The 25,780-nt window shown below is 41.8% G+C and overlaps 1 protein-coding gene across 1 annotated transcript; it reads left to right on the forward strand.

Annotated features, from left to right (window-relative positions):
• Window positions 1–175: 175 nt before the first annotated feature.
• LOC308310106 (kinesin-like protein KIF2A) lies at window positions 176–23,257 on the forward strand. Its single transcript, XM_080756210.1, has 21 exons — window positions 176–350; window positions 2,615–2,709; window positions 2,846–2,968; window positions 3,849–3,903; window positions 4,254–4,379; window positions 6,651–6,751; window positions 7,676–7,774; window positions 8,685–8,739; window positions 9,387–9,549; window positions 9,691–9,781; window positions 9,990–10,053; window positions 10,149–10,240; window positions 10,392–10,534; window positions 11,451–11,655; window positions 13,849–13,959; window positions 14,746–14,813; window positions 15,613–15,729; window positions 16,812–16,956; window positions 18,221–18,322; window positions 18,728–18,863; window positions 20,285–23,257. Exons 1-21 carry the CDS (start codon window positions 287–289, stop codon window positions 20,368–20,370), a joined length of 2,241 nt encoding a protein of 746 aa, XP_080612336.1. The 5' UTR covers window positions 176–286; the 3' UTR covers window positions 20,371–23,257.
• Window positions 23,258–25,780: the final 2,523 nt, after the last annotated feature.

Consider the following 25,780-nt stretch of genomic DNA (forward strand, 5'->3'; position numbering starts at 1 on the left):
AAGAGACAGCAGCAGCATAAAGGGCGAGTCTTCTGCGCAGACGCACCAGACTACACTACACCCAGCCCAGCCCCCCCCTCTCTCTCTCTCCCTCTCCATAGACAATCTATGTCTCTCTCTCCCTCTGACCTATCCCTTTCTGCGGCTGCAACTTGGAACAATTGTGAGGGAAAATATAATCACACAACCTCCGCCCACCCTGAGATTTACCACTTTTTCTTTTTTCTTTTCTTTTTCATTTTTATTGCACGTATAAACGTGACGATACATCAGTGTCCGACAGACCATGGCCGCTGCTATTTTTGGGAAAATCCTCACCGGCATCTATGTGGAGATCAAACGTAGCGATGGTGGGTATTATAATACCGATGGCTTCTCTCATCATCACCACCACCATGCACCATCATCATCCCGAATCCGATCATCCTGCTGCGGTGACTTGAGATGTTGAGAGGCGAGCTCATTGAAATCACTGCTGTCTGTCTGCCGCTATAGCTAGCAGCTGGGCTATAAACCACCCTCATTTACCATCATCACCCTCATCTTTGTTGCTTGGTCAGGACTCTAACAGACATATAGAATTGATGATATATTCTAGGCTAGGCTATATAGCTACATCATCCGTTGAATGAAACCACAATTCAATTTCTGCATTGTTTGTTGCTTTCAGTCAAGTCAAGTCAAGGCACGGCGTGTCACAAATGTATCATTGCATTAAAGCACTGGTGAGCTGCCTGTCAGCGTGCTCTCATCTCGGTTAATTGGTAGACATTTTGACTGATTGATGAATTTCATTAATTATATACACACTACACCAATGTGTGGGTTTATTATGTCAGCCGCCGATCGAGCGATAAGAAGCCAGGTGTGTTCTGTTCTGAGTCTGACAGTGACCAGACAGCATTTTGTGATGATACGTCTAATATTGAAATTTATACTGGAGGCAACCTTTCGCTTGCTGATGATGTATGCGAAATATGCATTTTAAATGTCATTGGGTGATGCCAAGCGTCCAATAAACAGGCGAGGTGCTGAAGTTATGCGACATAATTGATGGGTACCTTTACTGTGTGTAGTGTAGCCTACCACGCCCATTGTGCATCGCAGAATACCCCGAACCAGTATTAAATTAATGGCATTTATTTTGGCATTATTTATTTGAAAGATGTATAGGCCTAATAAGTGTTAAAACATATATATGGTCAGAGATTTGGCAGTTGATGTGTCATGATTTCAAGAAGTAGCTACTGTATGTGTTTCTATAGTCAGTATAGTGGTTCTCAATGTCCGGTCCGTGGACCCCCAGCTGGTCCTTAATGAGGTTCCAGGGGGTCCCCAGCAAAATTACCTAATACAGGCTAGCATCAATCAGTTCAACCACTTTAACCCTATATACTTCGGCTATTTGAAAATAGCCAATCCACAAGCTCACAACTCATTGTGATGCAATGCATTGTGAGCTTGTAGATTGTTTGATTTTTTTAACAACACACTTCTGATCTCAGGGCGTTCCCTCTGGCACATTAATTTCAGATGGCGGTCCGTGGTAAAATACATTAACAATGTCCTTGACATTGCATGATTGTGTTTGAGAATCACTTCCATATCGGCCTTGACCATGGGTCATCGTCATGTTGACTTTTAGTGGACATTTTTGTCAAAATTACATTTAACCAGAAACACAGATAGTCCTGAATGACCATAACAGGTCTGTCACACTGAGAGTGTACAAATGGAACCAAATGGACCCGTATAGGGTCTAAAATGTATTGCATCACCAGGCTTTCCACCTCGGAGGAAAGCCTGGTCTGTGTTCCAAAATCGCCGTGTGAACCGGTCTGGAGCGGATGGTAATTTACGTCATGATGTAGTCAGATTTGTAGTCATCAGGCAGGAAACCACAAGGCGGACTAAGAAAGTACCCATTCATAGTTCTGATTCCGCCTTGTGGTTTCCTGCCAGATGACTACAAATCATTGACCACAACATGACGAAAGTTACCATCCGCTCCAGACCGGATCATAAACACGAAATGGAATTCTGCCCAGGCTACTAGTAGGCTAGCCTGGCCATGCAGCCACGGTGATTTCTGGTATAGAGGGGCGGGTGGTCTTATTGGTTCACCGATCTGAGTGCCTGACCCCTCTCCTCCCCTCCCTGGTAGAAAACAGCACTGACGTCATCAAATTTCGAGCGACGCCCCTCTGCACTGTAGTTCACTCACACTCCAGACTAGGAAATACGTCTCGTTTCCCCAGGCTTTTCTTTTTGAGTCGAATGCAAATGAAAATAAAAGCCTGGGTACCGACGCTACCAATAGGCTAGTGGACTCATAATGTGCCAATGTGTCGTGGTAAATCAGTGTCATACATATCCTAAAGACAACCTGGAGACTTGACATTGGGTATTATAATCAAAATAAGAATATCATGGTGTGTAGGCCAAGTCTTGCCACAAACACATTTATCCATGTACGTACATGTTGATGACCCCTGGCCTTGACTCATACATGGTAAAACACTGAATGGAGCCAACGTGTCAGATATATATACGTCACGTCACGCCACGTCACGTCTCTCTCTCTCTCTCTCTCTCTCTCTCTCTCGGTCAACAGGACGAATACACCAAGCGATGGTCACGTCTTTGAACCCAGACAATGACAGTGTGACCGTGGAGTGGATCGAGAATGGAGACACCAAAGGGAAAGAAGTATGGCTGCCCAGTGCCCACCCATGCACACTGCTCGTCCTCGTTTCACCATTTCCAGAATATAACTGTTTTGAACATGCTCGTTTTGCAACCGACAGTGACGATTATGTTTCTTTCCCGTGGCTGCCCCATGCAGATTGACCTGGAGAGTGTGTTCGCTCTGAATACAGACGTGGCTCCTGAAGAGGAGATAGCCTTGAGTCCTGAGACCCCCCCTCCGCCCTCCACTGCAGCTGCCAAGGTCATCAAGACCCCCAAGGTCTGCTTTACTCGGTTAACCTTTCCTGTCAAAATTGTCGTTTTTTTCCCCAAAGAAATTGTCAATCTATCTCTGACAACAACGTGGCACGATATCCATCGTGTTGTGAGCTTGTAGATTGGATATAGATTTGCTCTTGTATGACAGAGTATATAGGGCTTAAAGGGAAACTTCACCCTTTTTGCAAAGAAAATATGTTATTGACTTGCACTTATTGATTTAGAAGATTTAGAACACTTTCCTGGGGGTCTTTATGTGTGTAATTTGTGGTTTTATATATTTTAGCAGTGAGCCCAGTGTCTCTGATGTCATGGACACTGGGCTCACTTACTTCCTGGACTACATCAAGGTAAATTAAATAAGGTTAGGAAGCGAATGTTTGTGTATTTGTTCAACCATTTTTGCAGAATGTTCACCAATTATGCCTAGAGTAGGGATGCTAGGTTTCATGTGGTTAAAAACTATGAGAATTGCTGGTTTATTTGCATGATGGACACACAACATGACAGTTAAAACATTTACTACAATGTTTGTAGTATATTGATTAAAATCATTCAGGAACTCAAATGTGCAGGCATTTGAGTTGAATGATTTATATATATATATATATATATATATATATATATTTTTTTTTTAATTTAATGAAGGGGTCTGATATAAGCAAATAACCCATTTTGGATTGAGGCCGATTCTAAAACGCCTTATAAAAACGCATTTGTATTGTATTGCTATATTCTGTACATAGCAACAACTACCAGAAAAGGGGTTCCCGTCTTGAAAGGTATAGTCACTGTGGACTAAGCAACTTGAAATCTCCTGAGTAACGTTTAACAATATTTGTTACAGGGACTAATCGTGTTTCTTTATTCATTCATTCCAGACCCGAAGAACAATCGTACCACCTAAGACTGAGAACCCTGTACGAGAGAATAGAGGTATGCATATTGCATCATTCAAATACCTACCTATAAGACGTCAAGATGTCTACTTCTAGATAGACGTCTAGGTATTTGAATGATCTCCCATTAGGTGCCAAAGGACACCCATATGATTATTACCTTGATATGGCAAGATATCACAGATATCTCTTGGACAGAAGGAGGACACAGAGAATATATTAATACAAGATAAACTTGTTAATTTTAAATACATTGACAGGATATACCGTATTATGCACCTTCAAGAATCTACCAATGGAAAAAAAGTTTAAAAAAAGTATCTGATTTGTCAACAACGTATCAACCATAACATTATTATCATTGCTATTATATTGTGTCATACCCAGCTGCATCAGTGGGAACGACTCGGGCCCGCCCCAGCCAGCAGAGCCAAGTTACAGAACCTCCCCCGCCAGCCATAGCACCAGCAGCACAGCCTACCCAGCAACAGACCCTGCTGCAACAGCAAAATGGTAACGCACACACACGGTTGTATTGGAAACAATGCTGCTAATCATTTGTCTAGAGGAAGAGTGGTCATTATTACTGCTGCTTCTTTTGCCTTTATTGATAGGTTGAATGTAGACTGACTGGAAATGGCGTGAGAGATGGGGGGAAGACACGTGGCAAAGGCCATCGGGATCGGGAGTCGAACCCACGGCACGCCGTCAGGCTGGCTCAGACCAGACGGTTGAGCTAACCATCTGGGCCATTACTGCTGCTTTTTGATTTGCTATTTGACTGGCAGCATGTCAAATTCACACTCCATATTCACACTCCCCATTCACACGGATGACCTGCATTGAAGCAATATTGCGCATTATGTTTTATTATATTGTTTTAATAATTAAAAGCTAAGGATAAAACATATTTGTGCACTCACAAAAGCCTTATAGCCCATGTAATTTTCTCAAAACATTTTGTACCAAGATGAGGTCTTCTTCAGCTCAAACAGCTTAATGCTTTTAAACCTGCTCTTAAAAGAACTTTAACAAAGGCTTTTCACACATACCGCTGGTAGATTGTTGGTAATAACTTAAGCAACATAATGATTATCAGCTAATTCTGTTAGAAAACAGAAATGACTCATTATGCATTGTGTTTCAAGTGAACATCTAAGCCTGCTTTTTATCACTCAGCTCATGTAGTTGCCAATCTAATGTTGCTGTGTACAATTCTGTGACCCTCGGGGCTGGTTCATTCATTACATTGCAACTTGCACTGATGTGATGCTATCATGTTGACAGAAGCAGCTGTCCACAGACATGTAAACACTACACACACACACACACACACACACACACACACACACACACACACACACACACACACACACACACACACACACACACACACACACACACACACACACACACACAGTACCAGCCACACTGTGGTGTGGCGCCTAGTAACAATGCTGCTACTACTTTGAGATGGAACAAAGGCAGAGACACATCACGAGAAACAGGGCTGTCACGATTATGAAAGTTGTCTTAATCACATGTCTTAATTATACTAATAGGCTATGCGTATGCACAGCAGCCATATTGGAAAGAAATTAGGCCTCTTCCTTACTTCATTCATAGGCATTAACAATAATACTAATGAAGGCTGCTGATCCATATTGGCTCACTGGAAACAGATCTGCTACACCAGTGGGTCTCAAAGTGTGGTCCAGTTACTTTCATAGTTCCTTGAGGGGGTGCCAAATGAACCTTTACAGGTGTGCACAGAGCCTTCATTAGAAACTGCTGATGATGTGCAAGCTGCGCACATCTGCTATTTTTGGATAGCCAAAAATCTAAAATGATAGGCTTTCCCAGTTTTAATGGGTTAAGACATTCCTGAAGAAGATCAAAAGTCTGGCCTGTAATCTTTGGATTCAAGAGGATTTGTTTGTCATGTAAAAGTACAAGCTGTGAAATGTTAGAGTGGTCATGCTCCACAGACTCCGCTATAGCAGTAAGAATAACGTTATATAATAACTGAATATAGAAATAGAGAAAAATAGAGGTTTATGAAAAGATAGTGAGTGTAAACTCTTTTAGCAGCAAGGGGTGTTTTGGGTTTGTCTGTGAGGAAAATAAAAGTTGATCTATGGTCATATTCCCCCTGTGTAAAGACATGTGGTGGAGTGTACTAGCACAGACACGACTCACGAGTGATGTCAGTCTCTCCACCACAGCTGTGTGTGTGTGTGTGTGTGTGTGTGTGTGTGTGTGTGTGTGTGTGTGTGTGTGTTTGTGTGTGTACTGTGAGTTTCCTGAAAGGCTCTTTGACAGTGTCTCCCTGGCTTGGCGTTCAAAAGTCCATTCATAGTAGAGCGCTGCTTGTCCCAGTATTCTAATAAAGATGCCGGGATTACTATGGACGCTTTTGTTTTTTAATCCAGAGACTCCAGACACAACATTTGAAATGTACCCAATCTTCTAAAGTTTAACCGTATATATATTTATTATAATTTTTTAATCAAAGCCCAATTTGGCTGTTTGCGGCCCACCCATCTGACCACTTAACACGGCAGCCATTGAGCCTCGATCCCTCTCTCCACCTCCTCCATTTTCAGAGTGGTTTAGGGATAAGGGTGTGGGATAAGGGTGTTTTGCCAATTGTTTTGGGAGCCCGCAAATCGCTGTTCTAAAAGAAAAATGGTGATGCTATTGCTTGTTTTAGTCACTGAGCTCAAAGTGATGTCATCTCTTAATGGTTGTGTGTTTTTGCGCCCCCCCCCCCACCCTCTCCAGCACGGAGGAAATCCAACTGCGTGAAGGAGGTGGAGAAGCTGCAGGAAAAACGAGAGAAGAGACGCATTCAACAGCAGGAGCTCAGAGAGAAAAAGGCAGCGGTGAGTGGTGTGTGTGTGTGTGTGTGTGTGTGTGTGTGTGTGTGTGCGTGTGTCTACTATACATACAAGTGTTCACGTGCAACAGGAGTTGCCATTTTCGGCTCAAGAGCTACATTTTCATAGTGTAGATATATAGGAGTAGGCAACCTTTAGGCACGGGTGCCAACATTGGCACATGGGGAGGGTGATCACTGGCATGCTGGCATAAGTATGAGAGAAGGGATTTTTCTTTTACAATAAAATATACATTGTATATTCGGCCAATGTTTCTTCACAGAAAGCTGTGCTCTCCTGACATCATATCTATAGGAATTTAGGATGAAAATCAATGATTTTTCCAATTAAGACTATTTACATTTTGAACAGCAGTACGTTTGGCTGTTAGGCCTTTCAAAAGGTAAGGTGAGGTGGACATGCTATAAAGAATAGCTTTTAGATGCATTTGTGGAAGTTACTAATGTTTTACTAAAGTGTTTCTTAAGCTTTTAGGAAATTTGACTGAAAGCTTTAAAGAATACATGAATAAGTAATACAATAGAGTTCATGTAAAGTGTTTCTGTACCTTCAAATTATTTGTTTAGAAAAGTGCTAAAGTCTTCTTATTATGTTTATTATTACTAGTCCTTACACGTTCGAATATATGCCACCACGATGCCTGCACTGTTTCACCCGTGTTTTGTTGGAAGTTATATCGAGTGACGTTCGAACATTGCAAACGTGTTGCTGCAGCTGACGTAAGGTAACAGATTTCAATAGGCAACCAAGTGTGGTGTAACACGATATACCCGGATGTGATAGTCAACGCGACGCAGCCAGTTGACCCGGATGTTATAGGACAGACAGACTTTTGCTTAGTTAGAATAGGTTTACTTACAGTACATGTATGATAGACTGAACCAATGTTTTTTAATCTTGTCATTCAAGGAGGTGGACGTCACTGTACCAAACTATGAAATCATGTGCATGATCAGAGACTTCAGAGCCAGCCTGGACTACAGACCCCTTACCACCGCGGACATGGTAGTATGTATGCTCCACTACTCATTAAGCCGGCTGTATACATTGCGGAGTGGTGTCACATTCTGAAAATTTGGTCACAATATTCTGGAGCTGCCACTGCTACAGAGGTTTCTGCAACAGATTCAACATAAATGAGTGCATAATTTGCAAAAGGACACAAGACAAGCTAGTGCTCCACAGGCCCGGCCTTTCCTACAGGCCGAGCATGCAGCCGCCTGGGGCACCATGGGGGGAGGGGCCAGTGTCCCCTCAGTGCCTCCCCAGTGTCTACCCAGTGCCCAGTGTCCCCCCAGTGCCTCCCCAGTGTCCCCCCAGGGCCGGGGCGCCATGAAAAATCCTGCCTGGGGTGCCAGATTGCTCAGGACCGGCCCTGGTGCTCCATGTACTGTAACCTCTGTAAGCAGAGGTTGTTGCAACAGATTCGGCATAAATGAAAGTGCATTAAGCAACAGCAACAAAAAGCAACCTAACAGAATTTAAATGTGCAGATTGCACTATTTGAGGTGCTATAGATTTGTTATTGATGACTCTGCGCCTCTAACAAGGACATCAGTTTGTTCTTTGGAGAAATTATATTTCAGAGGGACTCTTTTTCTTCCATTCCGTTCCACAGTGAAAATTACCAGCTTGCTATATTTTTGTGCCCCCACACCGCCCGGGAGGGTTGGGGGAGAGGAGTGGTTGTTTTTGTTACCTCCACAAAATCACTTGACAAGAAGGCGGGCTTGACCCAAGAGCCCCAAGGCCACGCTGTCGGGTGATGTAGGTGCACCCGAGCGAGCGCATGGGTTTGCACCAGATGCCTCACAAATGTATGAATCATATTAACCCATTTTTACAACACCAACTAGAAAGCATTTTTAAAGCATTTTCTTCAGTTCTGCAAATTAAGAAATATCTTTTGATGTTTCAGATAGAGGAACATAGGATATGTGTATGTGTACGAGCACGGCCTCTCAATAAAAAAGGTAAGCTGTATTAACGATTATGTCTTTTTGTTGCTGACATTTTAGATTAATTGATGCTTAATCACAATTAGAATTCAGGCATTTTTACAGTAGCAGACACTATCCACATCTAAATCGTTTGCATGAACATTCTTCAAACAATAGGGTCAGGGACCATGGGATAAGTTTGCTGTGACAAAAAAGATAAGAGTATAATCCTACAAGAGTATTAGGCTATGACAGTATGACTGGCTGCATCACTGCCTGGCACAGAAGATGCTCAAAGCTCACTTTAGGTATATACAAATCCTTGAATATAGAAAATATATAAAACCCTTGAAGCAGTACGATCAAGGGAATAGCAATCCTACAGTAGCATCTGAACCGCAATCAAAAGCAAGGCCTAGAAATACTAAACATAGACAGACAGATCCTGTCCTATTCGGCTTGCCTCTGAGGAGACATGCCTTGTCTTCTGTGTATTTCTCTGTGAAATGTTGACACCACAAAACAATGACGCCAAACGCGTCGTTTATTACACAGAAGACAGAGGGTATTGTTTTGATTAGCCACATCAGAACAATGGGATTTAGGTTCAAAATGTGCAAAGTTTCACTTCCAAACTGTTTTCTGCACATTACCTCTCTTTGTGTTTCTGACACTGACAGAGTTGACCATGAAGGACCTGGATGTGATCACCATTCCCAGTAAGGACGTGGCGATGGTCCATGAGCCGAAGCAGAAGGTTGACCTGACCAGATACCTGGAGAACCAAACCTTTCGCTTCGACTACACCTTTGACGACAGCGCCAACAATGAAATGGTCTACAGGTATGATTATACCTCTGGCAGATCATTCTGCCAATATAAAACAGAAACCACCTGAAATTGAAAGATTCTGTGTAATGTGTATTAGTATTAGCTGGAAAATAAACACATACAGCAATAGTTATTGTGTTCACTTTATTTCAGATTCACTGCCAGGCCACTAGTTGAGACCATTTTTGAGAGGGGGATGGCAACATGCTTTGCATATGGGCAAACCGGAAGTGGAAAAACACATGTGAGTCTTTTGTCTACATAGTCATACATTGTTGAAGACAATGCAGATAGCAACTCATATCTCACCTTCCTGACAGCTTTTTTGGAGGGGCGCTAGCAGTACAGTACACCCTGTTGACTAGGAGGGTTCATACCTTTGGACTTGTACATTGCTGTAGATAACAGCGTCTGCTGAATGCCTAAATGATAAATTATTAATCTTATTTCAGACAATGGGAGGAGACTTCTCAGGAAAGAACCAGGACTGTGCTAAAGGGATTTATGCATTGGTTGGTCAGTACCACTTCTACCATAAACAGATATGTTATTTGTCTTTTTAACCTATACATAAACTGTATTTTATTGAATGTATTTATATCTGTGTTCAGCCAGGGATGTCTTTCTCATGTTAAAGAAGCCAAACTACAAGAAGTTAGACCTCCAGGTCTTTGCCACATTTTTTGAAATCTACAGCGGGAAGGCAAGTGTCTGAATGTGTGTTAATAATACATTTTGTCCAAATAGAATATACAGTAGATCATTAAGTGTATTGTAATGCAGGTTTTTTGACCTGCTAAGTGTTTCATTGTATTGCAGATGTTTGACCTGCTAAGTGTTTCATTGTATTGCAGGTGTTCGACCTGCTGAACCGTAAGACCAAGCTGAGGGTGCTGGAGGACGGCAAGCAGCAGGTGCAGGTGGTGGGTCTGCAGGAGAAGGATGTCAAATGCACAGAGGACGTCCTCAAACTCATCGAATTGGGAAACAGCTGCAGGTAGAGCTGTCACCGTTACAAATTTAACTCAGCGATTAATTGTCACACAAATAATTGCGATTGACGATTTAGTTTAGTTTTTTGCATTGAACATTGGAACATTACAATTTGTATTTCTTTTTTTTTGTAAACTTTATTTTTACATTTTCTTCCGTTATTACATTTTGACAATACATTGCATTACATGTATGTAAACAATTTGTATTTCTGTTTGCCTTTTAGGCTTCGTAATCAGAAATTGCACAGGGCAGATATGACAAATAACTTAAATCACTGACACATTTAATCATTTTCAATATTTATTCTTTCAAAAACTGTACAAAATAGCAGAAAGTTAATCTACTGCTATTTCTGATGATTTGTTCATGGACATTCTTCAACATGGAAACGATGTAATAATTGCAATTAGGCGATTATATAATAAATGTGACAGGCCTAGCTGCAGGTATTATTATTTTTTAGTCTTGTTGCGTTGTACTGGCAGATGCAAAAGACACAAAGATGAAAAGCTACACAGCGTATTTGTAGCTTTGCATCTTTGTAGCTCAACAGCTCACATTCCGTGCTCAGCCAATCAGATCATCACATTCCGTGCTCATATTCACAAAGACACAAAGCTGTGCATAGGAGGGGTTGAAAAATAAAAGTTAAAGAAAGTGGTGTGTTGCCGTAATGTAAGAAATCACACTCGTGTGAAGTGAGGGGCGCTCTTATCATCATCACATTCCGTGCTCATACATATACACACACAAAGCTGTGCATAGGAGGGGCTGGCGCCCCACAAAACAACATTTTCACTGTGCTGCCTTCAAGGAAAATGTGGCTGAATATTGGTCAGACATGTATACAGCACAATGATCATCACTCAACCAGTTTACTCCTCTCTCTCTCCCCCTCTCTCCCTCCCCGCTCCCAGGACATCGGGCCAGACGTCGGCCAACGCCCACTCCTCACGGAGCCACGCCGTGTTTCAGATCATCCTGCGGCGGCGGAGCAAAATGCACGGCAAGTTCTCCCTCATCGACCTGGCGGGCAACGAGAGAGGGGCGGACACGTCCAGCGCCGACCGCCAGACTCGCCTGGAAGGCGCCGAGATCAACAAGAGCTTACTGGCCCTCAAGGTTGGTCTGCGGCGCCTCGCATTCGTCACCGATGCATTCCAGGTCTCAATGGGTTAAGTCATTTTTGTAATCACTTAAACCCTATAAACGTAGTTTTGACTGGCGTCACGTCTGAGGGCAGCAGGTGAACTTGTCCCTTCAGGTCTCCAATGTGCTGTTGCAGCTTCCCTTATGACCTCGTCAGTGTAAATAACGTTAAGTAGTTGTTGTCACACCTTTGAGACGGAGCTCCTCGCACACTCTGGACAAGTACTCTGGGTCTGGATATCCGTAGCGCTGTGGACCGCCGGACAGGTTGGTCTTGTGGTGAATGTCGTTCCAGATGATGGAGTTGTTGCGGCCCGTGGTGGCAGACTGTCCGACGGTGAAGACGAGGCGCCTCTCGAAGGCTTTCCTCAGCAGCTTCAGGACCTTCTCGCCCTCCTTGCTAGCCGGCAGATAGGCCGCTCGCGACGTGCTGCCGTACATTACTCCGGGGTTAGGGTGCTCGGGCCCTTGTATTCCTGCAGGGAAGTTGTAGTGAATAACTATGGTTCTGTATTTGTCAAAGCCGGCTAAACGCCCTGTGTTGCGTGTCACTGTCATGGTCCCTTCCGGCTGTGTTCCGGTGTAAATTCCATAGAAGGTCTTGCATATGGGACAAGCGGGCATGTATTTGAAACAGGTGTCGATGCACTCGGTGCAGAAAGAGTGACGGCATTCCAAAGTCTTCCTGTCCTGAACGGCGTGAAGGCATATGGCGCAGGCCTCACTGCACTGTCTATTCTCCGGTCCTGTAGCACTCTTATTCGCGGTGTTTCCCATTTCCTCTGTGTCCGTTGGGTCGGGCAGCGATGGTCCTGACAGACCTCCTGTTCGATTAGTCAGTTTCCTGCGTTTCCGATATGTGGGCGAAGAAGTTCCTTCTGAGCTGTGAATGTAGCTGCTTATACCCCTCTGAGCGGTGTGAAGGCACGTGGCGCAGTCCTCATCGCACTGTCTATTCTCCGTTCCTGTAGCGCTTTTATTCGCGGACAGACCAGACAGACCTCCTGACTGGCAAGTCAGCTTCCTGCGTTTCCGATACATGGGTGACGAAGTTGAACCTGAGCTGTGAATGTAGCTGCTTATATTCCTCTGATGGCGCTTGCTCTCGTCATCACGATGAGGTCATGATGAGTCAGTCATGCCCGAATGAATATGGGCATGACTGACCGAATGGTGAAACATCAAATACACACCTGGATGATCCCCGATGTCCTATGCCCATTAATGGGCATACCCCCTTTTGTGCCCATAATATACGGAGCTGACTGATTTGTTTGTGTCCAATGACATGAGGACACATTGAGGTTGGACAACACACTCCATATTTGGGCATAGCTGCATTGGGATCTCCTTTATGGTTATGTCTAAGTCATAGTGACGTGGTCCCATTAGACATTGATAATGATCAAATGTTTTTGAGGGGTGTCAGCCCCTTCTATGCCCAGCTTTGTGTGTCTGTGTATACCACAGACATTATTTGATTGGCTGCACACAGAATGTGATGTATGATGAGGATGTATGATGATGTATTGATAAGAGCGCCAATCACTTCACACAAGTGTGATTTTTTAAATTCCAAAATAAGACAAAGATATAAGTGATTTGTTGAGGCTTCACAGACTTTGTCTTCATTTGTTCTTAAAGTGAGTTGACAGTCCCATGGACCGGCATCGGTCCGCATACCGGTGGTTGGGAACCTCTGGTCTACAGTATAGTCATGACTAGTGGTTTACACACGGGTTTATATTCTGTATTATCTGGACACAACAAATTCTGTTCCCTTTCCAAACTCCTGTTTCCAGGCAATCAATAACTGTTATCTGTAGAAGCAGATCTGTGTGGCAGCAAAGCATCCGGGACAACGCTCCACACGTCCCAGACTCTTCTCCCTTCTGGCTCCCAAACTATAGAGTGACTATAGAGCCCCATTGCAGTTAGAACGGAAGACTCACTCCCAATCTGCGCCGTAGTCTGAAGACTCACCTCTTCAGACTCCACCTAGCACTGGCTGTAGCCTCGACGACCCCTATGCAATGGCTAAAATATGTAATTTAGATAGCATGTTATGTAGACATATGCCAGGCCATTATTGACCATTCTATAGCATTCTATGGTCTGCTAAATGCCTACATTGTAATTGTTAAGAATAGCGACTGTGTCCCGCAGGAGTGCATCCGGGCATTGGGGCGAAACAAACCCCACACTCCGTTCAGAGCCAGCAAACTGACCCAGGTGCTGAGGGATTCCTTCATTGGAGAGAACTCCAGAACATGCATGGTAATGGCACTCTTTTAACGCACTCACATTTTTACTACATCGCTAAATGTTGTTTCTCAGCGTGACTGGACGATAATCGTTATCGTTTCTCGTGATAAAAATAAACACTTACAATAATCATATCGCAGAAATGTTTATTTATCGTGAAATTGTCCTGTCATACACTAGGATGAATCGGCTTTAGTTTAGCTGCAAATTCAGTACCACTTAAACTCTCTATGCTTGATAAAACGGCCTGTGAGAAGCACATTTGCTACGCTCTTATTTCACCCTACACACATCGATTTGCAAAAAACAGCAGAACGTTCCCCCCTGCTGGGGGATTCAAGTTGTTAAACAAAAGTGACATTTACGTTTTAAATAGTTATCCAGGATCATAAGCTGTTAATTCTGGCAAAAATTATTATGCCAGAATAATCGTGACATGACACACAGCTGGTGTTGTATGACAATGGAGGAGGGGTTAGCTGAGGGCTCATGGTGCGTTCACACAGGCAGATGAAACGATGCAAAGACACGTTGTGAGTTGATTTGGAGCAGCTACATGCATCATTGCGCCTTTGCAACGTCATGTCGCTGGCTTGCTGTTATGATGGTGTATTTCGATTGAGATTTTTGACTCAAGGCTTTCAACTTTCAGCTTTTTGGAATATTATAAACCACACCTGAGGGTCTATTGGAGTAATGTTGTCAACTCCACAGACACATACAAAACAGCAAAAGTATAAAAATCACGGCACTCCATCTTTAATAGACAGAGAAGTAACTATGATATTATCCCCACAGATTGCTACTATCTCTCCTGGGATGGCGTCTTGTGAAAACACGTTAAATACACTGAGATATGCCAACAGGTACGTCATCCACGGAGCACTTGAGAATGGGCAGAAACCTGATCATTTGTCATTTACAAAAGAAAGTTAAAAAACCAAAAGATATCAGTTTCTATCCCAGCAAGCCAAATGACGTCATGATGATGTTATGATGACGTATTTTCCAGCACGTTTTCACCAGTTGAAATCCTATTCATCTGACCAGTTGTGATTTAAGTTGATCTGGCCTCGATCAGACTCTCGCTGATTCATCCAGGACATCCGTCTTAGTGGGCAGAATGTATCATTCCGGGCCAGATCCGACTGGTCTTGGTTTTTATCTTGATCTGGCCCCAATCGAGACGTCACTAATAAGTCCAGGTCCTGACCGTGCTTGCTGGGATATCGAAGCCACGTTGTAGTAATTGGGGGTTTCTACATACTTTCTCTAGCTAATCTGAACGATCTCTGAATGATCAGTCATTCATTGATTGATCGATTGAATACTTAATGAGTCAAACATATAATCAGCACGTGCTACAGTCAGACATTTAAGGCTAAAAGGATAACACAAAAAAAGTCCCGGGGACTTATTTTCTATTGTCTCCATTGTTTCCATTCAGATCTCTCTGAATGGCTCTGTTAATACGGAACCTTTGCCAACAATTATTTTGGATATATTTGACCACACATCAGTATAAAAGAAAAAATAACGTGTGCCATGATTTTGTAAATGTAAACCTAATGCATATATAATATTTGTATCTCCTTTGTGTGGACATAAATAAATGGTTAAAATGTGTGTGTGTGTGTGTGTGTGTGTGTGTGTGCGCGCGTGCAGGGTGAAGGAGTTTGGGATCAGTCCCTCGGACATTCCCTTCACGCAGAGCGGTGGAGGGGTACGCTCGGACCTCTCCCCTACCTATGAGTACGACGACTTCAGCACCTCTCCCACCAGGTCTCTCCCCCCCCCCCCCCCCCGACAACACTGTTGATTTTGACAGCAAATGTTGATGTAGTTTTAGTCACAGACAGTCTTTTGAATAAACTTTCATTTAGTTTTAATCATATTTTAGTCATCTGGAATGTGTCGGTCTAGTTTTAGTTGACCAAATATCATAAGATTTGTACAGTTGAGTTTGTCGACAAAAGAAAAAGATTGTGGGCCTTGATGGTGTCGTAACAACTGATTTTACACTGAAAATAGCCAATCTACCAGCTACGGTAAAATGACTTGTCTTTTAGTTCTACTGGATCCCTCCCTAACATTTTTGTCTAGTTTTTATTTGTTGACGAAATTGTTAATATATTTCGTTTTAGATAGCTTAGTTTTTATTTGGTTTATTTCGTTTTTGTCAGTGAAAAAAGGTAGTCATAGTTTTAGTCGATGAAACCAACACTGTTTTCCTCTACAGCAACTCTCTTTGGGTGAAAACAGCTTGGGGCAAAACCCAACGTTTCGTTTTGCCCCAATGTAATAGGAATGCTAGGGTTCGAGTGGTTGAGAGTCTGGCTTTTCTGCCTATAAATAATTAGTTATTGGAGCATGGAGCTTTTTGTTTATGCCGATGCTCATGTTCCATGGGTTACTTCTCTTGCCGTGCATATAAGCCCATCTACGGTTGCTGTGCTTTGCATGATGCTAATTGCTTAAGTTGCATGCTTTGTCAAACGACAGTGGCACCGAGCGGAAATAGCAGATCTGCTATTTTTCGCCACACTACACTGGAATGCCAAACCACATTAAACCTTGCATCCTTATTTTGGTCAAGTCATTATAGGCCAAAGTATGAAATAGGGCTTTTTATCGGTAATGACATGCCCGAACTAGGATAAAAGCACATAACTGTAGTATACCATGTTTGTAGATCGCGTTTTTTGTGTATATTGTATGTCGTGTGATAATAATCAAAATCTAAAATGTAACTAAAGTTTTTAAATAAATGTAGTGGAGTAAAAGTACAATATTTGGATCCGATATGTAGTGGAGTAGACGCACACGCTGTACTGTACTCACTTTCAGTGCTTGGCTGTTTTCAGGGTGATGGAGCATATGGGGCCTGCACTGATGGAGTCCAGCCACCAGGGGGGGCACAACCTCAGCCAGCTGGAGGTGTTGGAGGCACAGTGGGGAGTGGGGAGCTCCCCCCAGAGGGACGACCTCAAACTGCTCTGTGAACAGAATGTAAGACACGCGTGTGTACACACACACACACACACACACACACACACACACACACACACACACACACACAAATGTCTTAATAGAACAGCAGGGATACCAAATACAACCACCCCAATTGTATACTTTATATTGTATTAACTACTCTACATACAAAATGTATAGATAACACTTTAAAGCTTTCCACTCACCAAGTATTTTTTTTAACACAGAGCCCGACAGAACCGTAGGATTAAATGAATCCTCTAGCCTGCCAGAACCGTAGGCTACGTTTTCCAGGGTGGTGCTGTTGAGCTAGAAACAGAGAGAGAGTGTTACACTGTTGCCTGCTAATTACAACGTGGAGCGTGTGTGCATGTGAGAGACAGAGAGGGAGGGAGAGAGAATACCACCCCATGAAGGCTTGAATTCATGGACATTTATTCATTTTTGTTGCATTTCTAAGCCAATTATTTGATGACTGGCAGCAGACTCAAGACTCTTTGGGTCTCCTACTGGAGACATAAAACCAGTAAGACGCCTGAGGGCGAGAAGTCACTAAACCATGTGACATCTGCTGTTCTCAGCCGTTCTCTGCGTGCAACATCGCACAGCGGGGCATAAATTAGGTTTGAGGGGCTACAGCTGTGCGATCAAGCAGCCGTGGTCATAGAAAGCGCTCCCTCTGCGACTGGAGGTGGAGTTTGGGGTACAAATGCTTTGAGAATCGCTATTATTGTTTACACACAAGTTGACGCAACATAAACCAAGGTATATATTTCAAGAGTGAGAGATCACAGTAAACAAACTAAACATCCACCCTAAACCTTCTTCTTCAACACTGGGAGGAAAACAGCATCTGAAAGTTTGATGGGATGCACTGGATACACGTCAGTGCTGTGACCACTTACTGGTATACTTATGAGTGATCGGTTTCTTTTGTCTGGAAAGGCCATTTTACTAAAAGGGGCGGGATCAGCATGATCCTTTTCAATTAGGACTTTGGTGGCCATGTGTCATGAAGAGCTGATTTAGGCCAAAAAAATATTTTTCCTCAAAAATGACTTATGCCATCAGTTTAAGAAGGTGACGTTATGATTGTAACCTTGAATGTTGATTGGGTGAATATGTATGTATGTATTGTATACTATACTGCATGAACAGTATGACTGTAATGTATACTGTATGTACAGTAGCATGACATATGTAAATCGTGTAATGAAAGCAAAACTGTTTCAAATAACAGATCTACAAGCTCACAAAGTATGTCTGTTGACTGTTTCCACAGGAGGAGGAGGTTTCTCCACAGCTGTTTAGCTTCCATGAAGCGGTCTCTCAGCTGGTAGAAATGGAAGAGCAGGTTCTGGAGGACCACAGGGCTGTGTTCCAGGTACCAGGAAATACTACATACTCAAATAAAACAGTAGAAAATGCTTCTGAACAGTGAACACAGTTGAGAACTCTAGTTTTCGCCGGCTGCCGGGCGCGGCTGCACTAATAACTTTGGGGCAGGCTCGTCCAGTTTGAAATTTGAATGAACAGGTATAATTTAATTTGTCAGTGATTTCTTTGTATAATGAAGTTATTTGATATCTGCCCTGTGGAATTTGTAATCCGAAGCCTAAAAGGTAAACAGAAATACAAATTGTAACATTCTAATATTCAATGCAAAAAAAAGAAAAACACTATTAAATCGTTAATCGCAATTACTTGTGTGACAATTAATCGTCAGCTTAAATTTGTAATTGTGACAGCCCTATAAGTGAAACATGCGGTGTGTTTGTTCTTTTTCCAGGAGTCGATTCGCTGGTTGGAGGATGAGAAGGTGCTTCTGGAAATGACAGAGGAAGTGGACTACGATGTTGAGACGTACGCTACCCAGCTGGAGCAAATCCTGGACCAGAAGATAGACATCCTTACAGAGCTTAGAGGTAAGGAGATCCTGGACCAGAAGATAAGACATCCTTACAGAGCTTAGAGGTAAGGAGATCCTGGACCAGAAGATAAGACATCCTTACAGAGCTTAGAGGTAAGGAGATCCTGGACCAGAAGATAAGACATCCTTACAGAGCTTAGAGGTAAGGAGATCCTGGACCAGAAGATAAGACATCCTTACAGAGCTTAGAGGTAAGGAGATCCTGGACCAGAAGATAAGACATCCTTACGGAGATTAGAGGTAAGGAGATCCTGGACCAGAAGATAAGACATCCTTACAGAGCTTAGAGGTAAGGAGATCCTGGACCAGAAGATAAGACATCCTTACAGAGCTTAGAGGTAAGGAGATCCTTGACCAGAAGATAAGACATCCTTACAGAGCTTAGAGGTAAGGAGATCCTGGACCAGAAGATAAGACATCCTTACGGAGATTAGAGGTACCAGTGTTGATTTCGTCGACTAATACTATTGCAATACTATTGTCGACTACCTTTTTGTCACTGACGAAAACTAAGCTATGATGACTAAGACTAAGTATATTGACAATTTCGTCAACAAATAAAAAACTAGACTAAAATGTTAGGAAGGGACTATAGTGGACAAGAGATCCAGTAAAAGTAATTTTACACTTGGTTGCATGCTTAAAATCAGTCATTACGACGGCATCAAGGCTTGCCAAAATACATTTTAGTCGACTAAATCAACTGTAGATTTAGTTGACTAAAACTAGACTAACACGGAGCGCCCGCTGGCTAAGTGGTCCACGTGCATGCCACATATAGGCTTTAGCCTGACAGCGCGTCGTGTATTGTCCCGTTCATGACGACCTTTGCTGCGTGTCTCTCCCCTTCTCTCTCTCCCTCTTTCCTGTCTATCTTCACCTGATACTATCAATAAAAGCAGAAAAGCCAAAAACAAATCTTTAAAAAAAAGAAAAAACTAGACTAACACTAAAACATTCCAGGTGCATGACTAAAATGTGACTGAAACTAAATTACAACTATTCAAGAGACTGTCAAAATAATAATCAACAAAATAAATCAACACTAAGAGGTACGGAGTTTCATTCAAACAAAAACCACAACAGCTCTATTAATATTCTGTTAGTAATAATTTATTAGCAGTGGCCCAACCTCTGGAACAGTCTGCCTCTACATATTAAGTCTACTCGCTCCTTATCGGCTTTCAAATCTTCACTTAAAACTATTTTCTTCTCCCTGGCCATTTAACTGTCTGATCTGTATGCGTTTCTGTATGCTTATACTGTGTAATGCTGTCTTTTGTTTTGTTGTTATATGCTATTTCTTTTTTTCCTTTTCCTTTTCAGCTGTGTCTAGATAAAAGCATTTAGGTTACTGTGCATATGACATACATATTTCATCCTTCATTGGGTGACATTCTCTCATTTATCTTTCAGATAAAGTGAAGTCTTTCCGGTCCACGCTTCAGGAAGAGGAGCAGGCGAGCAAACAGATTAACCCTAAGAGACCTCGTGCACTTTAGAAACACACACACACACACACACACACACACACACACACACACACACACCTTGGAGATACTGTATATGTTGTATAGCATTGCACAAACAAGAGTTTCCCATACAACAATGAAACATGCAAAATATGAATCGGTGAATTCCTGCCCTGACCATGATGGGAGAACCGCTTAGGACAGGAAATGTATTCATGCCAAGGACTTGAAAGATGTCGATAATAACGACATTCCCAGAATAGAGTTGGGACACTAGGTCTGGAGGAAAAAAATACTACTAATAATAAAAAATAAATAAAAGAATAATCTTTCTGGTGGTCAACGTTGACAAAACATGGTTTAGGACTGTCTAGCGGTACCCCCATCCCGTCGTACAGGCAGCAATGCTAACTGTTCTCCATCTGGTCCATTTGTAAATTCAGGGGCCATCTCCCGTAGACTGCATTTACAAGGTTACTGTAACTGTTTGATGTATTTACTCACGCGTGGTTGACGCTCAAAGTAGTACATACTGTAGGTAAATTGTTTTTTTAAGACATTTTTATAGGGTAAATAAAATGCCTACCCTGGTCGATTTTTCCAAACCATTACCGTTCTGTGAGAGGTGCGCGCTGCTCGCGAGGAGAGTTTTACGTTTGTACCCCTTCTTGTACAGTACCATTCAACATGTGAACTACCTTTATTAAGTGACTAATCTTAAGCCTGAGGTGGAGGCGGTTGAATACTTGATATTGTATTTCTCTCTGGAACATTATATGTAGAACAGTACTAAGCATATCATTTCTATCGTCGGGCGGAACGTAACCTTATTACTGTATGTCCAAAACTGTTACTTTTCACAATTAAAATTCAAAAACGGCTAAAGTAGCAGATCCACAAGCTCGAAACGTGTCATAAACAAGCTTGTAGATCTGCTACTTTTGATGCTTTCGTGTGGCGCTGTATATGATCAAGTAGGGTGTTAATTTATGACGACGATATTATGAACTTTTCAAGAAGGTGTCGGTCGGTTTGCATGTACAAAACAACTGTGATTGTATGTATAATATCCCCCTGAGCTGGCCATCCCTGGCCCTCTCGTGTCAACTGTTAATAGAACCCCAACTCAGCATTTCACCCATTCCATGTCAGTTGTTTGACAAACGTTCGCTTTCATGATAAACTGTGTAGGGACTGTGCAGACTTTCGGAGTTCCAGTGTTGAGAAACACTGAATAAATAAGCACACTTTATCAGGGTTCGATTTGTAGAAAATAAAGAAAAAAATCATTATTTTTTAAAGACAAACAACTTTCTTTGAAACGTTTGCCTCAAATATGTGGTTAATGTGGTCAACCTATCATGCCATTTCCCAAAAGGAAATGCACAAACATTTATTTTATTCAGTCTGACTTTTATTCAGTGGATAAAACATATCCCTACCGGCCATAAAAAGTTAAAGGCCGATATCAAAAGCAGATGCATGGACTCCCCCTCCCTCCGCAGCAAATCGAACCCTGGTTCCTGCACCGAAGGTGGTTATAGAATCCTTAGTCGCAGACTAGACATACAAAGTTCATATTTTTATGCAAGCAAGCATGCAAAGCCTTAAGTCTTTGACTTTATGGAAAAGGTACACTTGCTCCTTTTCATGTTTTCTTTGTTCCCCCCAAAGAACGTTTTTGTGCCCAGCCCAAGTTATTAATCAAAAATAGTAGGTATAATTACATCCTGTCTGCCTCTATCACCTAGTCGCAGTCTTAAATCTGTTTGTTACTGTGTCGTTTACAGAAATGTTTCTCAACCTTTTCAGGCTGGGACCCCCCTAAAATAATCATGTTTGAACTGGGGACCCCCCAAAATAATCATGTTTGAACTGGGGACCCCCCAAAATAATCATGTTTGAACTGGGGACTCACCCTGACAAGCACTTGGAATTGTAGGATACATTTAGTTTGACTTGGTTCCACAGATACGTACATATTGTGAAAGCTCACAATGCCTCGCAACAGTGTTTATAGTATAGTTTGTTGATTACCTTTGATGCCGCTATTTTTTTGTATTATAAAGGGCTTCAAAGTTCTTAAATTGTCACTTTACTGTTATCTGAGGACCCCCCCCCCAAAAAAAATAAAAATAATGATATATATATATAAATCATGTGGGGACCCCCTGGGGGTCCTGAGCAACCGGTTGAGAACCACTGGTTTACAGGACCACTTATAGATAGGGCAACAGATAAGGGAACAACTTCAGATATCACTACGACATATCTAAACAATATCAGTTGCTTTTTTTACATAATTATATGGAAATGAACGACTTATGGTAAATTTTAAAGTTATGAAAAGTTGGAATTGAATAATCGTGACATTGTGAGTGGAGGAAGTTGCTAGTTGTGTACATGCTGTATTGACAGTACGTATAATATATATGTATGTATACATAGATTGTAAATGTCTAGCATTCAAAACTACCTTTTTGGGGTGCTCCGGAACTTTTTCTTTAAACTGTTAATTATTAAATTAAATGTATATTGATGATATAAGTATCATTGCATTTTGTTTAAAGGGACTTCAGGTGAGTTTACCAGGGTGGGATTTCTTCCACTCCTGACATCACAGCCTTGAGTATGGTAAATGTGGAGATTTGGGGTCCGATATTGCCATTCAAATAACATAATTCCAAAATTGAAGATATCTATTGTTCATGAGAATGCCAACATCATTTGAATTTCCGATGTCTAAAAGTATCTGTTGCTTTATCTCTGAGGGTCCTCATTTTCCCCATTCAGAATTTGCATTAAAATGGAAGCTAATAAATGACAAATGTATAGACGGGTTGAGTCGAACTGCTGCTGTTCTGTTGTTAATGTATGATATAATTTGTAATGTTGCGTTAAGATTAAAGAACTTTTATTGCACTACATGATAATAATATACCACGTGTGTCCTTTTTAGTTGTATAGTTGGGGTATTGAAGTACAGTATGCACATGGGGTTCAGCGCCTTGCTCAAAGACTCGACACTAAGCCGGAGGAGTGGGGTATCGAACCGGCAGTGATGATTGAGTGGAAGTACAGTGGTGAGCAGTTGATAATGGCAGTGACACCACTTGAGTACCTCCGTGGTACCAGGCGGGCACCACACCCCTTTTAGTGGTACCACAATTCACACTTAATTTAATTTAAAGGTGGATGTAGTGTGGCAAATGAGCCACAATGTGGCGCATGTGAGTCCATGATTTTTTACTAGATTGGTGAAGTGAAGTTTCAAAGTGATTTTTACTTTTATTTTTTATAAACATAGAAAAGGAAGCAGAATCCTTAGGATGAATTCAAAAGCAATAGTTTCTTTAAACAAAACTGTGTATCACATTTAACAGCATTAGACTAAATTAGATTTGGAAGGAGGAGGTGACAGACATATTGAGCCTACGACAGATAGTATGGCAGCCCCCTAGTACCTCCAGTGCTGTAGTATCCCTGCTGGGTGTTGCAGTACTCAGGGCCCAGAGAGAGAATCAGTAATGTTGGACGTATTATTAGTCTGCAGTGCATGCCAATGATTTGTTTTAATTTGGCACAATTAAAAGACAATACAAAAGAATCGTATATCGTATTCTAATGTATTTATTTCACAGTAAAGACAATGATAGAGCAAGCTGTATGTCGGCCAGCCTGGGAATGCTTTAGATAACCAGCCTGATAACAGGACGTGAAGCAAAGAACAAACTCATGAACAGTAAGTAGTAGGCCTACACAGTAAAAATCCTCAGAGTTCATTTAACTCTGAGAGTGTACGAATGCAACCAAACCTACACTCTCCGAGTTACAAAATGATAAAATAACACTGAGGATTTGACTGCTGTTTGATTCAAGAACACACAGTGATTCTCTAATGGCATATGATCGAACTATGGGTCAAAGATACATCTTGGCTGTCTTTACAGGCAGCAGAACCCATGTAAAGCATGACAAATAAATTGAAATCCGACCACTTACATGAATAAAAACAGAAAACGGAAACTGGAGATACGGGGAACTACTTTTAGTCAGACCCTCTATATACCGGTAAGTATCGTCTTAAACATACTGCATTATCCAAAATATATATATATCAATTATTGCCACCATATACAGTTTTACATGTTAATTTATGTTACAGGTCTATGACAATAATCGTGTTTGTAGCTACTTCTTTTATATACTCCAATAGTATGTACAGAGTATTACTATTATTAGGTATACCAAATCCTATACTGTATATACTGTAGGTGGAAATTGCCAGGCAGCCATGTGGTGAATTCGATAATTTGCTGTACATCCCTATTTTGATATTCTGCGATTGATGTAGCAAAAAAAAAAGAAAAAAACATTATACTGTACTTTATCAATATCCAATTATTTTATTATTGTGAGAACTACAAGTAATACTGGACTGGGCAGGGTAAAAGAGTATAGAAGATAAAATGGAAGCCTGTGAGTGTATAGTTTGAGTTTTAAGATTATTGACTATTGTGAAATGTAATTAGTAGCTTGGTTTTGCTGAAATGAATATCCATTTGTAACTCTAAAACGTGCAAATATAATCAAATGGACCAGTTAAAAAAGGGTCAGTTTGATTACAATATGTTCATTTCTCAGAGTATGGCATGGTGGTTACAACGGCCCACATGAACCCATACTTCGTAGACGGGAGTCCCCCAGGTGTCAATACTAGGAGGTGTCCTTTTTTCCCCCCACTAAATATATATATATATCTCTGCTGAAAATAACCAATCTACAAGGTCTTGCAGATCTGCAATTTTAGCCTAATGTTCGGGACGAGAATAGGGACGTTTGGGTTCATGCGGTTGATTTAATTGTTTTATACTTGAATGTAAATAAAGACAAGTGAAGTATAGGTCCAATCTGTGTGGATGATGACACGCAATAGCTTGTTGAAATATAGCAGCTTTTGTTTCGGTGGTGGTGGTGGTGGTGGTGGGGGGGGGGGGTCACTTCCCTGTGCACTCCATTATGACCTGCTACTGATTGAAAATGTGCCTATACGGCATTTGTCAACGGCTTTCGTAAAATACTCCCAATTTGAAAAATAGCTTTTGTCTGCGATATAAAATTCTGTCTTGTTGAATACACTTTGCAACGAAACTGCAGAATAGGTCAACAGTGGCTAGATAGAATATAAATCCATTTTAAAAGGTGACATTCTTCTAACTATATTGTAGGTAAAGTAGGGTGTCTGCGTGCGTGCATGCGTGGGTGTCTGTGTGTGTTCATACTTGGAATTCCCTGTGGCTTTTTTTATGCAGCAGAGAACACCCCTGCAGTGATGTCTTCTCATGAGGTTACGCATCGCTGTGATCGGAATGATAATATTGCACTGGTAGAATCATACAAAAAAAGAATAAAAAGATACCGTTGGTCCTAGAACATTTAA

This window comes from Protomyctophum bolini (assembly GCF_963924005.1).
Source record: "Protomyctophum bolini genome assembly, chromosome: 22".
Taxonomy (NCBI): domain Eukaryota; kingdom Metazoa; phylum Chordata; class Actinopteri; order Myctophiformes; family Myctophidae; genus Protomyctophum; species Protomyctophum bolini.

Excerpts from the sequence above, each read along its gene's own strand:
- LOC308310106 (XM_080756210.1), top strand. The coding sequence starts at position 287 with ATGGCCGCTGCTATTTTTGGGAAAATCCTCACCGGCATCTATGTGGAG. Across the intron at positions 6,752-7,675 it reads TCAGAGAGAAAAAGGCAGCG|GAGGTGGACGTCACTGTACC; the intron begins GTGAGTGGTGTG and ends TTGTCATTCAAG. Across the intron at positions 10,054-10,148 it reads AGGGATTTATGCATTGGTTG|CCAGGGATGTCTTTCTCATG; the intron begins GTCAGTACCACT and ends ATCTGTGTTCAG.